General features: G+C 37.7%; 1 protein-coding gene across 1 annotated transcript in view; it reads left to right on the top strand.

Moving 5' to 3' along the window:
• The window catches only part of IGF1R (insulin like growth factor 1 receptor), a 385064-nt gene that overhangs the window by 302333 nt on the left and 70393 nt on the right, over positions 1 to 12338 (top strand). The window contains exons 4-5 of the mRNA XM_020964050.2: positions 5893 to 6047; positions 8499 to 8643. Coding sequence (XP_020819709.1) covers positions 5893 to 6047; positions 8499 to 8643 — 300 coding nt within the window. The remainder of the gene's footprint in view (positions 1 to 5892; positions 6048 to 8498; positions 8644 to 12338) is intronic.

Genomic DNA, 12338 nt, shown 5'->3' with positions numbered 1-12338 from the left:
TAAAATGGGAGGAATTCACCATTGGGAGAAGGTGGCCAGCAGAATGGAGGGATGTTCCAGAGTGAAAAGGCTACAGTGGAGGATGGTTGCTATAGAATGAGGAGGCCCCACATGCTTAGGGTGAGACAGGAGCTGAGGCATGGTGTTAAAGTTCTGAAAGTTGGAATTGGAGCCATGAAAAGAATTTATTAAGCACCTGTTATGTACCAGGGGGACCTTGCTTGTTCAATTTCCCATTGCTTACAAACAGGGCTTCCCTGTCACCACCATTCTCATAGATTTGCATATAAAGACCAGAATAGCTGCAGTAATGTTTAGCTGGATCACTTTTAACATAAAAATGTTGTAACATAAAAATTTCCAGTTTCTGTGATTTGGACTTTTTTCTCATGTTTTCAGTGTGTTTCTGTGTTCTGAGCAGTATGTTGTCTTAAGCAAATGACTGTTTTGTTAAACTAGCCAGAATAGTTCCATTCAATTTTATAATTAGTTGTGGAAGAATGATTCCTTTAGCATTATGATCCAGGTAAGCCGCTGTGTTCATTGGAATAATAGAATGTAAAATAATGCCAATAGAGGATTTTTAGGCTTATTTTTAATATAATTAAATAAAGACATTTCACTGTTTTCCAGGAACAGTGGTTTCCTGAAAACTACACCATAAAATGGATCATTGTAAAGCAGATCATATTTTCTGTAGAAATGTGTTGATTGAGAATTATGTTCTTAACTAGGGACATGCCATCAAATAAATCAGAGATACATCCGACAATATTTCTTAGAAAACAAAGGCACAGCAGCTATAAATTAGTGAAAACCAAAGACATGACAAATATTAAGTTACGATTATAAAGAAACAAAAATTTGTTTCATATGTGATGAAATGAACATAAATTCATAGTATATAATAATTATGTAGGAAACTTAAAGGATTATTTTCTTCCTCTTTGGGATTTTGTGACACTGCTCTCTTTTTTTTTCCTCACTTACCTGTCTGACTGCTCCATTTCAGTCTGCTTTGCTGGATCATCTTTTATATCATAACTTAATTGTAGGTATATGGCAAGGCTGTGTCTTGGGCACTCTTTTCTCTCTCTACATACTCACTGATTCCATTAGCTCTGGGGGTGAGGAGGTGGGGAAGGGTGTTAATTAGCTCTATGCAGATTACTGTCAGATCTGTATATCCAGCTCTTATCCACAACTATAAGTCCACGTTGCCAGTGCCTATTGGACATTTCAGATTGAATGTCCTGTAGCCATCTCAAATTCATTATGTCCAAAGCATAGTGCTTTGTCTGTCTTCACCCCCCCACACACACACCCTTATTGTCAGCCTCAATTTCTTTCACTCAAGATTACTTGCAAATGTTGTCCTTTCTACACCTATCACGTGTCTTGGATCTGTACTTTTCTCTTAATTCAGATCCTAGTTCCAGTCCTTCTCACCTCTTGTTGGGTATGTTGAAGGCAGGTTTCCCTGCCTCAGATTTGATTTTTCTCCCCCTTCCATTCTGTCCACACAGCTGCCATAGTGATTTTCCTAAAGTCCAGGTCTGACCATGTCACTCCCTTATTCAGAAAGCTCCAGTGACTCTTCTTAGATCAAAATTCTGTTTGGCGTTTAAAGCCTTTTACAACCTGGGCTCATCCTACATGTCCTGCTTTCTTACATATCACTCCCCTTCATTGACACTGCAGGTCAACCATTGTAGCCTATGTACTGTTTTGGACATAGCGTGCTCTATCTCCTTCTCTGTATCTTTGCACTGGCTCTCTACCTTCTCACCTCACTTGTCTACCCTTATACATGGAATACTTTCCTGTCTTACCTCTGCCTCTTAAAATCTCTGGCTTTTTTTAAACTTCAGCTCAAGTACCATTCTCTGTAGAAAAGCCTTTCCTGGGCCTCTTGGTTGTTATGTCTTTGCCTCCAAGGATACCATATACCTACTTTTTATATATCTTGAGTGACCTACATATATGCATGCTATCTTCCCCATTCGAGTGTAAACTTCTTGAGGGTAGGGACTGTTTTTGCTTTGCTGTCTGTGTCTCCAGAGCCTACATACAGGAAGGACTTCATAAATATTTGGTGATTTATTGAAAGACTATACTGGATGTCCCCTCTACCTGAAATAAACTGTCTCTTCACCTGTGACTCTCAGAATCCTTGTTTTCCTTCAAGGCTCATTTCCTACCCTACTATTTATCTTGCATCTTTTCTTATCGGGGGTGTGTGTGTGTGTGTGTATTTTCTCCAACTTTTACTTTTGTCTTTATATTCCCAACGTCTAATACAGTGCCTGTATTGTAAGAGATACTTATACTTGTTGATTGATTGATTAATTGATTGACAAAAAGGAAGGAGGAAGAATGTACTTACAGGAAGAACCTCATTTTCTCTTTCCCTGGTGTCTCCTTGTAGTTTTACACTTTTTATTAACCATTTGGCAAGAATATTTGTGATCGCTTACTAGCACAGAAGCCCTACATTTTCATTGCTACCTGGATATCCCAGTCCTGCATCACCCTCGCTCATCTAGTTTGCCATCCTGCATTTCTTAACTGTGTGTTGGTCACTAGGGACACAAAAAAGGCCAAAACACGTCCCTGACCTCATGAAGTACACATTCTAATGGGGAAGGCAACACACAAAGAATTGTATGTGTAAGTTAATGGAAAAATTAAAGAAAAATGTTGAATTATGAAAACATTATTAAATGGATGTGCTATTTATAATCCATACCTGTGCTTTCACTTTAACTATTATAGCCAATAATAATAGTGATGATGATAGTAATTAACATTTATATATCCTTTTAAGATCTGTAAAGCACTTTACATATGTTAACATATTTGAAACTCAGAAAACCCCTGGGAGGTAGGTGCTGTTATTATACCCAGTTTTTCTCATGGGGAAACTGAGGCATAATGTGCTTAAGCGACTTAATCAGAACACACAGTTAGAAGGTATGTAAGCCAGGATTAGAACTCAGATCTTCCTGACTCCAAATTCAGCATTCTATCCATAGTGCCAGCTAATTGCGCATTATGTAATAAAGCTCTAGGAAAAATTTAGTTATTGAAAATAGTTTTAATTTGTAATTTTGCTTACCTATATCATTTAATTGTTAGTTTGGAAAAATTTAAAAGCATTAATATAAAAGACTCTCCTATTTGTCATTCTGTAATATACATGTGCCTTAAAGCATATTTTTGTTTTATTTTATTTTATTTATTTTATCTGGAAATAGGCACTGTTCTTTTATATCTCAGTATCAACTATGGGAAGTCAAAGGTCTTAGCTGGGTCTACATGAGTCTAACTAATTTTGCCCCCTTATTTTGTAGAAGTAATTTTCCTAGTCAGTTCAGCATTTTAGTGCTTTCTGTTTACAAGCCCATTGTCCAAATGCCGGGAATACAAGAAATAAATGTGAGTATGACAGTAATTATTTCACATAGCAATGACTTGGATATTATGAGTTTATAGTGGGAGAAAACAACATATATACAAATAAGTGAGTTTGGAGAAAATGACAAAGTCCAAAAACATGTGCTGAGAAACTCGAGGAGGGAGAAATCAGTTTCTGCTGATAAAGAGAAAAATTGAGAGGCTTCATGGAGGCAACGGAACTCCAGGTAGGCCTGAGGGAAAAAAGATCCTTCAGTACCAGGAATTAGGAGACAGCCTACCTTAGGTATGGGAGACAGTGTGAACAAAGGAATGGAATAGAAGGTTAGCAGTAAAATTGTACTGAGCGCAATCCTTGTTTGCTGAAATCTGTTATACACAAAAGAAGGTGGTAGCACTAATGATAACAGCAGCCCAAATCTACATGGCACTTCATGGTTTTAATGTTGCTCACTTGACCAGTCTTAGATATTCAGAGATATTGTCACTTGTGCATCGTGATGCAATTAGTAAAACGGCAGAGCTAAGATTAAAGGACTGGACTCCCAAGTTCGGAGCCCTTTCTAGAAAAGTTGAGGTTAGATTATGGAGGACCTTGAAACCCAAGATCAGGAGTTTATAATTTATTCAGTAAGCAGTGGAGAATCACTGAAAGTTTTTAGTATAGGAATAATCAAGTAGAGAAGTGCTTGGGAGGAAGTAGTTAGAAAATTACTTGGGCAGTGGGGTATGAAGAATAGATTGAAAGGAGAGAGAATAGAACAACAGCAGCAATAACAATAATAATAGCTGATATTTATATAATGATTACTACATATCAGGTATTTGCTAAGCATTTTACAATTATCTCATTTGATCCTCACAACAGCCCTGGGGGGTGGGTATTATTAAGTGTCTGAGGTCACACTTGAACTCAGATCTTCCTGACTCTGGACCTGGTACTCTATGCAATGTACCATTTAGCTGTCTCTAGAATGGAGACAGGAAAGCAATTTAGGACATGATAGAAAATTCCGTTCTGGAGGTAATAGGGGACAGAAATGCCAAAGATGATACTGACTTGACAAAAGTGGGTGTCTTAAAGGATGAAGGTATCATAAACAGAAATAAAAGTGAGGGAGTCCACCTAATGAGTTTAAAGGGGATGGGGACACATTCAGTTTTGAATATGTTTAATTTGCAGTGCTAATAAGACATATTGGTGGAAATAGAAACCTAGAACTCTGGGAAAAAATAGATTTTCTCCCCCCCCCTCTTCTCTCCCTCCTTCCCTTCATCTCTCTTTACCTCTCTCTCCCTTTCCCTCTCCCTTCCCCTTTCTTTCCCTCTCTCTCCCTGCCTTCATCACTCCCTCCCCCCCTTCTCTTTCTCCCTACACCCCCCCACATACACTTGCATCTGTGTACCCAGATATGTATATATCTGATACCTCTCAGTTTAAGAATATCAGTGTGTTTAATTATCTCTGTAGAGGTGGTAATTGGATCCATATCATGAATGATATGACAAAGTATGAGAGAAACAGGGAAAGAGGCAGAGGACAGAACCTTGATCGGTACCGTTGTTTAAGAGGTAGAAAGCCAATGAATGGTCAACAATAGCAGAAACAGCAACAACAACAAACAGAAAAGGAATTGTCAGAGAAACAGGAGGAAATCCACAAGTGGAGTGTCGCGGAAGCAAGCGATGTTGTCTGTCTTCACTTACTTTGAATACATCTCCTGTGGTCCTAAATTCCTTGGTGATTTTCAGTCTGTTATTCTGCAGCATTGGAAATGGGAGCCCACTACTGAGTAATGAAAACACCTTTCTTTTATTATAAACAAAGATAACTGTCATATCAGTTCATAAGTTTCTGCAAACTCTTCAAGATACAAAATACAGTTTAGTTGTGTTTTAGCAAGTAAGCAATAGGCCTGTATAGGCCAGTCTGCCATCTTTATCACCCCAAAACATAAAACAAAAACAGTGCCTCTTAGGAATCCTTTACTTAGTTTTACTAGGACACTAATTGTAGAAGCATATATTTTATTAATAACATCACAGTAACTGGGTTCATTCTTCCATCATCACCATTGCTTATTTGCCAAGCTTTCATAGATACACAAACAGGATAGCACCATTATTCAGAAAACAGGTTCTCTTCTCAGCACAGATGTTTTTCCTTCTTATGAAGCCATTTCTTTTGGGTGGGACCAGTCAGTGTCCATAGTTACTATCCTATGACATGAGCCACCAGGACGCATCACTTTGTTTGACTGGATTCTAGTAACCTCCTTTGCTAATTTACTTAACCTTCCTTTTTAAAATTTGAATAGTTTATCCAGCACAAGCCTAGAACTAAGATTCACTAGTATTGCTATATTTGTTTTTTGTCAAATGTGAATAAAAACAGCATATTTACTTAACTTTTTACAAAATTTTACAGAATTACAGAATTTTTTCATGTTTTGGTTGATTCTTTCCTTGTAACAGTATGTACTGCAGCCCCTGTGAAGGTCCTTGCCCTAAAGTCTGTGAGGGAGAGAAGAAGACGAAGACAATTGATTCTGTAACTTCAGCACAAATGCTGCAGGGATGCACTGTCTTCAAAGGCAATTTGCTTATTAATATCCGGCGAGGGGCAGTAAGTAATGCATTTTTCCTAAAAAAAATTTCTTTGGATGAACTGGTTGTTTTATTTGGTTTTGTTTTTGTCATCTTTTCCATACATTTCTGTGAAAATATAGCCCTGGAAAAACCAAACATAGTAAAGAATCGTTGTCAATTAAACCTCTCTCCTTTGCTTTTCTCTCTCCTGAGTGTTGAGAGATTTGGCAAAACTTCACAATCCCCTTAATTGAGGTATTCTCAAGTACGTAAGTAGATCAGGTATTTAGCCTCTGCCATAGTTTTTCTTCCTGCAAGGGAGCTCTGAAAATCTCACAGTGCTCATCATTAACATGAGAGTCACGTCCTGTGCAGCGAGTGCATGTCCTAACACACAAAATAAAACCTAAATGGGATGTGTCAGAAGTGTGACTCATCAGATGGGAAAATTCCAGCCAATACTAAACTCCAAAACCTTTGTTTTGTTTTAAGTGCAAAGGATTTTTTTGTTTAATGCCTAGTTATCTAGAAGGGTGGGAGAGAGGGTTGAAGATCACAAACTATCTTTGAGAACCAGAAAATAGCTAGAAGTCCCTTTACATTTTAAAGAGATGTTTTTTTAGGAACCTAAAAATTTTAGAGCTGGAAAGAAACATTCGAAATTATCTAGGCTAAACCCCTCATTTTCTCTGTACAAGGATACTACAGTTCATTTAAGAGAGAAATCACTGAACATTTCATGCAAGTTGAATTTTTTGGCAAATCAGATCATTTTCTCATTGACTTTTGTAATTCAGAGGTATTTTACTTTCATTTTTGATGGTGTCTGACAGGAGATCCAAGCACATTAGATTTAACTTCTTTGTCCCTAAGACACATGGTCAGATAATTGATATTCCAAAAATAAAGACAAACACACTGAGCTTGTTGTCCAGAGAAATTCTCCGGTGAATCCTTTTGTAGGACAGAGAACCTTTTTGTTGAATAAAAATCACTTCCTAACATATCTTTTCTGTGCAATTGTCTTTTCCTTTTGAATATTTTTTAAAGGTATACATTTGGTGTTCATGGATGATTGGGGAATTTTTATAAATTTCTTGGTATTCACTGCCTTTCCCCCCATGGATAGAGGGGAAAAGACTAAGACTGTCCTTGCTTCTTTCCTCAGTATGATCTTCATTTCCTTCTTTCCAGAGGATTTGCTTTAGTCTCTGATCCTGTGATTTTTTTTGCTTGTCTCCTAAACATTGTTATAGCACACTCTTAAACATTCTTCAACATCCTCATAGCACTAGCACTGTGTATTTGAACCACATTTGAGCAACGCTTTGATCAGAACTGTGAGTTCATTAGGATAATGAGGAAACTCCCTCTGCCAGTGAAGATATGTGCCTGCTTTCCAATTTGTAGTCTTAGAGAGCAGTCTGGGAGCTCCAAGAGGGTAAAGGACTTACCCACGGTCATACAGCCAACACACCAGAAATAGGGCCTGATTTCACATCTTCCTGGAATGGAGACAGGACTCATTCTTCACTGCCTGTTAGTTTGAATAGAAGATATATAATTGTTCAAAACATCCATGATTTCACTGCTGTGGGTACTCCTTCCACAAAGCAGTTCACAACTCCTCTGCACCTCAGTAGACGGTATTCATGAGGGGCTGTGGCTAAAAGCATTCATCCTTCTGGTGATGAGCCAAATATAAGATATAAGAAATTAATTAGATCATTTTAAGAGGGTGTGAAAATTTCCCAAAAAGGAGTTTCCCAGACACTTGCTGACTCTGTTGAAATTGGTGGTTGTGAGTTATCTCATGCTTAAAATTCAGTCTTGGTTATTAGCACAGTGGCAGGTAAAACCTGACTTCATAACCCGCATGGTTTTTCTGCCAGGCAACCCCTGGATAGCCACCAAAAACTATCAAATTTTGTATAAATTAAAGTCTGAGCCATCATAACTCTTGGAAATGAGTACTACCTTTTTATTTTTAGCATTTGCAAATAAAATCAGATATTCACTGGTTGACTCCTATTCTTAGGGCCCAGGAAAAGAATCCAGATTCCTCTGTGTTGTTGGGTTATCTTATATATTGACCTTGTGACTTGGGGGTGGGGGAGACAGTGCTGTGTTATTTTTATCATAGCAGGTTGAAATCCATTTGCCGGGTTTGTGGTTTTAAGTAACTGATTAGTACATAATGTTGTTGATTTCAGTATTATCAAACTTAGAACTTCACCTCACTCAGAACAGGGGAGTCATATGCCTGTCAATCCAGCCACACATCTTGTCACTGTTAGGCTCTGTCCAGAGAGCAGCAGTGCAAATAGAAACATATCAGCAAAAAAGTTGTTCCTCAAAGCAGCACACATCGTACCCCTCCCTAAGACCACTTCTGTGTCACTCTTTGTATTTTTTTTTTAAGTGGAAAGTCTATCGGCCTTTCTACTAAGTGACTTGGTAAATGAGAAGACTATCTTCCTCTCCCAATGTAGATAACATAGCTTCTGAGCTGGAAAACTTCATGGGCCTTATTGAGACTGTAACAGGATATGTGAAGATTCGCCATTCACATGCCTTGGTGTCTCTGTCTTTCTTGAAAAACCTGCGAAATATTTTAGGAGAAGAACAGCTAGAAGGGTAAGTGGGCTAAATTTCTTGAGTTGCTGTTTTGACTAAAATACTTTTTCTGCATTTTTTTTTATATTTTGATAAACTTGTTTTGATATTAAGCCTTATATGTTGCAGGGCACCTTTTATTTTTTGTTTGCCTTTTGAGAGGAAAAGGCACTGAAACCATTTTATGACAATGTCGGACCCCTAACACACATTTGATAATATTCCACAGTGACCAATTTACATGTACCTGATGTTCTAACCTGATAACTGGTTTCTACTCTTTCTGAGAAATGAACATTTTCTCTTTAACTTTATATATTTAGACCATAACCTCCTAAACAATAATCTCTGGATTTTCCTTAACTTGTCATTTTACCTCTATCAGAGATCAGCAAATTAACAATCTGAGGTGAAATTGGTAAGAGAGCCTTCTGCGAAGAGTTTAATTGATCAGTAGTTGAGTAAAAGAAACATTCAACAGAAATCATCCTTTCCATTGCCCTTGTGCTCTCCAGGATTTTTTTTTTTCAATTATAGTTAAATCTTGCTGTCTTTAAAAAAAAAAAGAACAAGAATCTGTAGTTTGTATGGATCATTCATTTCATGCTGTTGGAAAGAAATCCGAATTCACTGAATATAACTGTTGATGAGTATAAAGAATTTGTTGTATTGCTAGAATATTGCTTTTTTGGATAGTTGCATTGCATAATGTCTTGCATAAAATAGTTTGTAAACTGGAGTCTGGCTTTTGCTTTATTAGATACAATATTGCTTTTCAGGAATAAGGATTTGTTGTACGTGCATCAGCATTCCTCCTTTTAAATAAAGCCCTTGCCAGAGTTAACGCTTTAAAAGAAAAGGAGACTTATCCAGTAATGAGAGAATTCTTTTTAATGAGAATTTGGGAAAATAATTTAAGAAAAAGAGGTGGGAAGGTCATGGGAAAGGTTGTTTCTCACTGTTTTAACTGCCCCAACTGGATAAAGTTACAGCATCAGGGTTTCTTCACAACCTCCCTTTTTTTTTTCTCAGGCTAATCCTTGGTCAGTTTTAAATTCTTAAAATTCCACCATCTGACATAGCTGAAGTTAGAGGGCAGTTCTACATTCTCTTTTTGAAAAGCACACTGTCTTCTTAACTGGGAACATTGATTCTTTGGAAAAACTTGTTTCTAATTGCAAATCCAAGAAGGTTGTCACTTTGCGTAGCACCAGGCTGCATCAGCTGACTTGGGATGTGGCAAGCTGGAAATTCACCGATTAGGGTCTTTTAAAAATAACATGAAGGTCAGTTTTCTTTGCAAGTAGTAACTGTACTTCTGGAATCCCATGTATCTATCAGTAAGCACTTTTGCTTTGAAAGACTAGTGTTTGAGAAGATTTCCTTCAGGTTCTGAGTGGAAATTTTTGAGACTAGAAAATAGTAGACTAGGAGAAATGAAGCAGAAGAATTTACTCCATTTAATTGGGAAATTATTACAGCTAAGTTTCTGATTCTTTATGACCACCTGTAATACCTGCTGTTGAAAATGACTATTTTAAAGTTCATGAGAATTTTAAACCTTAATTTTTTTTCCTGGTAGAAGAACTTATATAAACAAATTCCATTTTCACCAGTGTATCATATAAACAGATGTCATAAACTGTGAAGGGGGAGAGTTTTAGAAGGGAGATTATTATAGTGCCAGATAGTATGGGAAGAATTCAGACACTATGTTTTATACTGGAGTCTATTCATCTTTGGTCTATTTCATTAAAAGACCAATCAAATTTTTACACTCTGCTACAAAAATGGTAGCAGTAAATGATCTGGGTTGCTCTTTCTGGGATTAACCATCAATTCTACCCCTTCTTCCTCTCCATCCCCCCTCTGTGATCAAGATCATTGATTAGCTACAGTTCATTTGAGTATCTTTGGGTGTGCTTAACATATTTTCCTTTTCATTCTTCATTGCAGTGAAACAAAGTCTAATCACCCTTAAATTGTGACTCCAAAGCTACAAATTTGCTTCAGGCACCTCTTCACAGCTGGTATTGCCTGTATCTTCTTTCAGCAAAGTGACTCAGCATTGTACCAATTTGAACACATTGGAATAACTAAAAATCATAATAATATCAGAGATTTCTATAGTGCTTTAAGATTTCCAGTGAATTTTACATGTGTTGTTTCATTTGATCGTCGCAACAACCATGTGATTTAGATGTCATTATTTATCCTCATTTTGTTGTTGTTTAGTTGTTTTTTCAGTCGTTTCTTTTTGTGACCCTGTTTGGGGTTTTCTTGGCAAAGATACTGGATTAGTTTGTCATTTCCTTCTCTAGCTCATTTTACAGATGAGGAAACTGAGGCAAACAGGGTCATAGAGCTAGTAAGTGTCTGAGGCCAGATTTGAACTTGGGAAGATGAGTCATCCTGACTCCAGGGCTGGTAATCTATTCAGTGCCCCACCTAGCTGCTGCCCTTCCTCATTTTACAGATGAGGAAAATTAGACTGAAAGGTTAAGTAATTAGCCCAGAATAACAGAGATAGTAAGTATTTAAGGCATGATTCAAACTCAGACCTTCTTGACTCCAGGTTCAATACTCTGTTCACTGTACTACGTTAATATCTTTATTTCCCATGCTTTGGCCTGGGGGGCTGTAATGTTAGAGCCAAAAGCAAGGGAAACAGAGATAAAATCCAATTTGTAACATCATATTAAACAACTTCTTTAAATAATAACAACTCACATTTATGTAATTCTTTAAGGTTTTCAAAATATTTTCCTCACAACAAACATGTAAAATAGGTACTGGAAGGATTATTGTTCCCATGTTACAAATGAGGAACCTAAGTTTTAGGGAAGGTAAACGACTTGTCCCCAGTCACACAACTAGGAAGCGTCAGAGCTGTTCTCCCTGGGTATTATTTCAGTTGGTGATCTCATCAGTTTCCATAGATTTAATTACCATCTCTATGCTGATGGTTATCAAGTCAATCATTCTTTCTGCAAACCACCACCCTCACATCTCCAGTTGCCTTTCAGACATCATGAACTGTGTGTCTAGTAGTCATCTCAAACTCAGCATGTCCAAAATGGAACTCATCATCTTTCCCTCCAAATCTCCCCCTTTCAAACTCCTGTATTACTGTTGAGGTCAATATCATCCTCCCATTTCCTAAAGCTTACAACTTAGACTCCTTATAACCTCTCGCCCCCCAGATCCAATCTGTTGCCAAAACCTGTTGTTTTCACCTTTGAAACATCACTCTCAAAAATGCCCCCTTCTCTCCTTTGACACTGATACCACTCTGATGCAGGCCTGAACTATCATAATAGTCTCCTGTTGGGTCTGCCTGCCTCAAGTCTCTCTTTCACTCTAATCTATTTTCAATTCAACCACCAAAGTGATTTTCCTAAAGCACAGGTAAGACCATATCATCCCCCCCCCCAACTCAGCAAATTCCAGTGGTTCCCTGTCATCTCCAAGCTAAAATTCAAAATCCTCTGTTTGGAGTTCATAGCCCTTCCGAACCTAGTCCCCTCCTGTCTTTCCAGTCTTCTCACATCTAACTGCCCACCACGTATTCTTTGATCCAATGACATCGACCTTCTTGTTGTTCCATGTACAAGACCCTCTTGTCTCTTCACTCTAGGCATTTTCTCTGGCTGTCCCAAGTGCCTGGAATGTTCTCCCTCATTCGCCTACTTCTTTCCCTGGCTTCCTTTAATTCC

This window comes from Phascolarctos cinereus, unplaced genomic scaffold (assembly GCF_003287225.1).
Source record: "Phascolarctos cinereus isolate Bilbo 61053 unplaced genomic scaffold, phaCin_HiC Scaffold_3;HRSCAF=262, whole genome shotgun sequence".
NCBI lineage: Eukaryota > Metazoa > Chordata > Mammalia > Diprotodontia > Phascolarctidae > Phascolarctos > Phascolarctos cinereus.
Note: the sequence above shows the minus strand (reverse complement) of the source record. Positions and strands in the feature narration are given on the sequence as shown.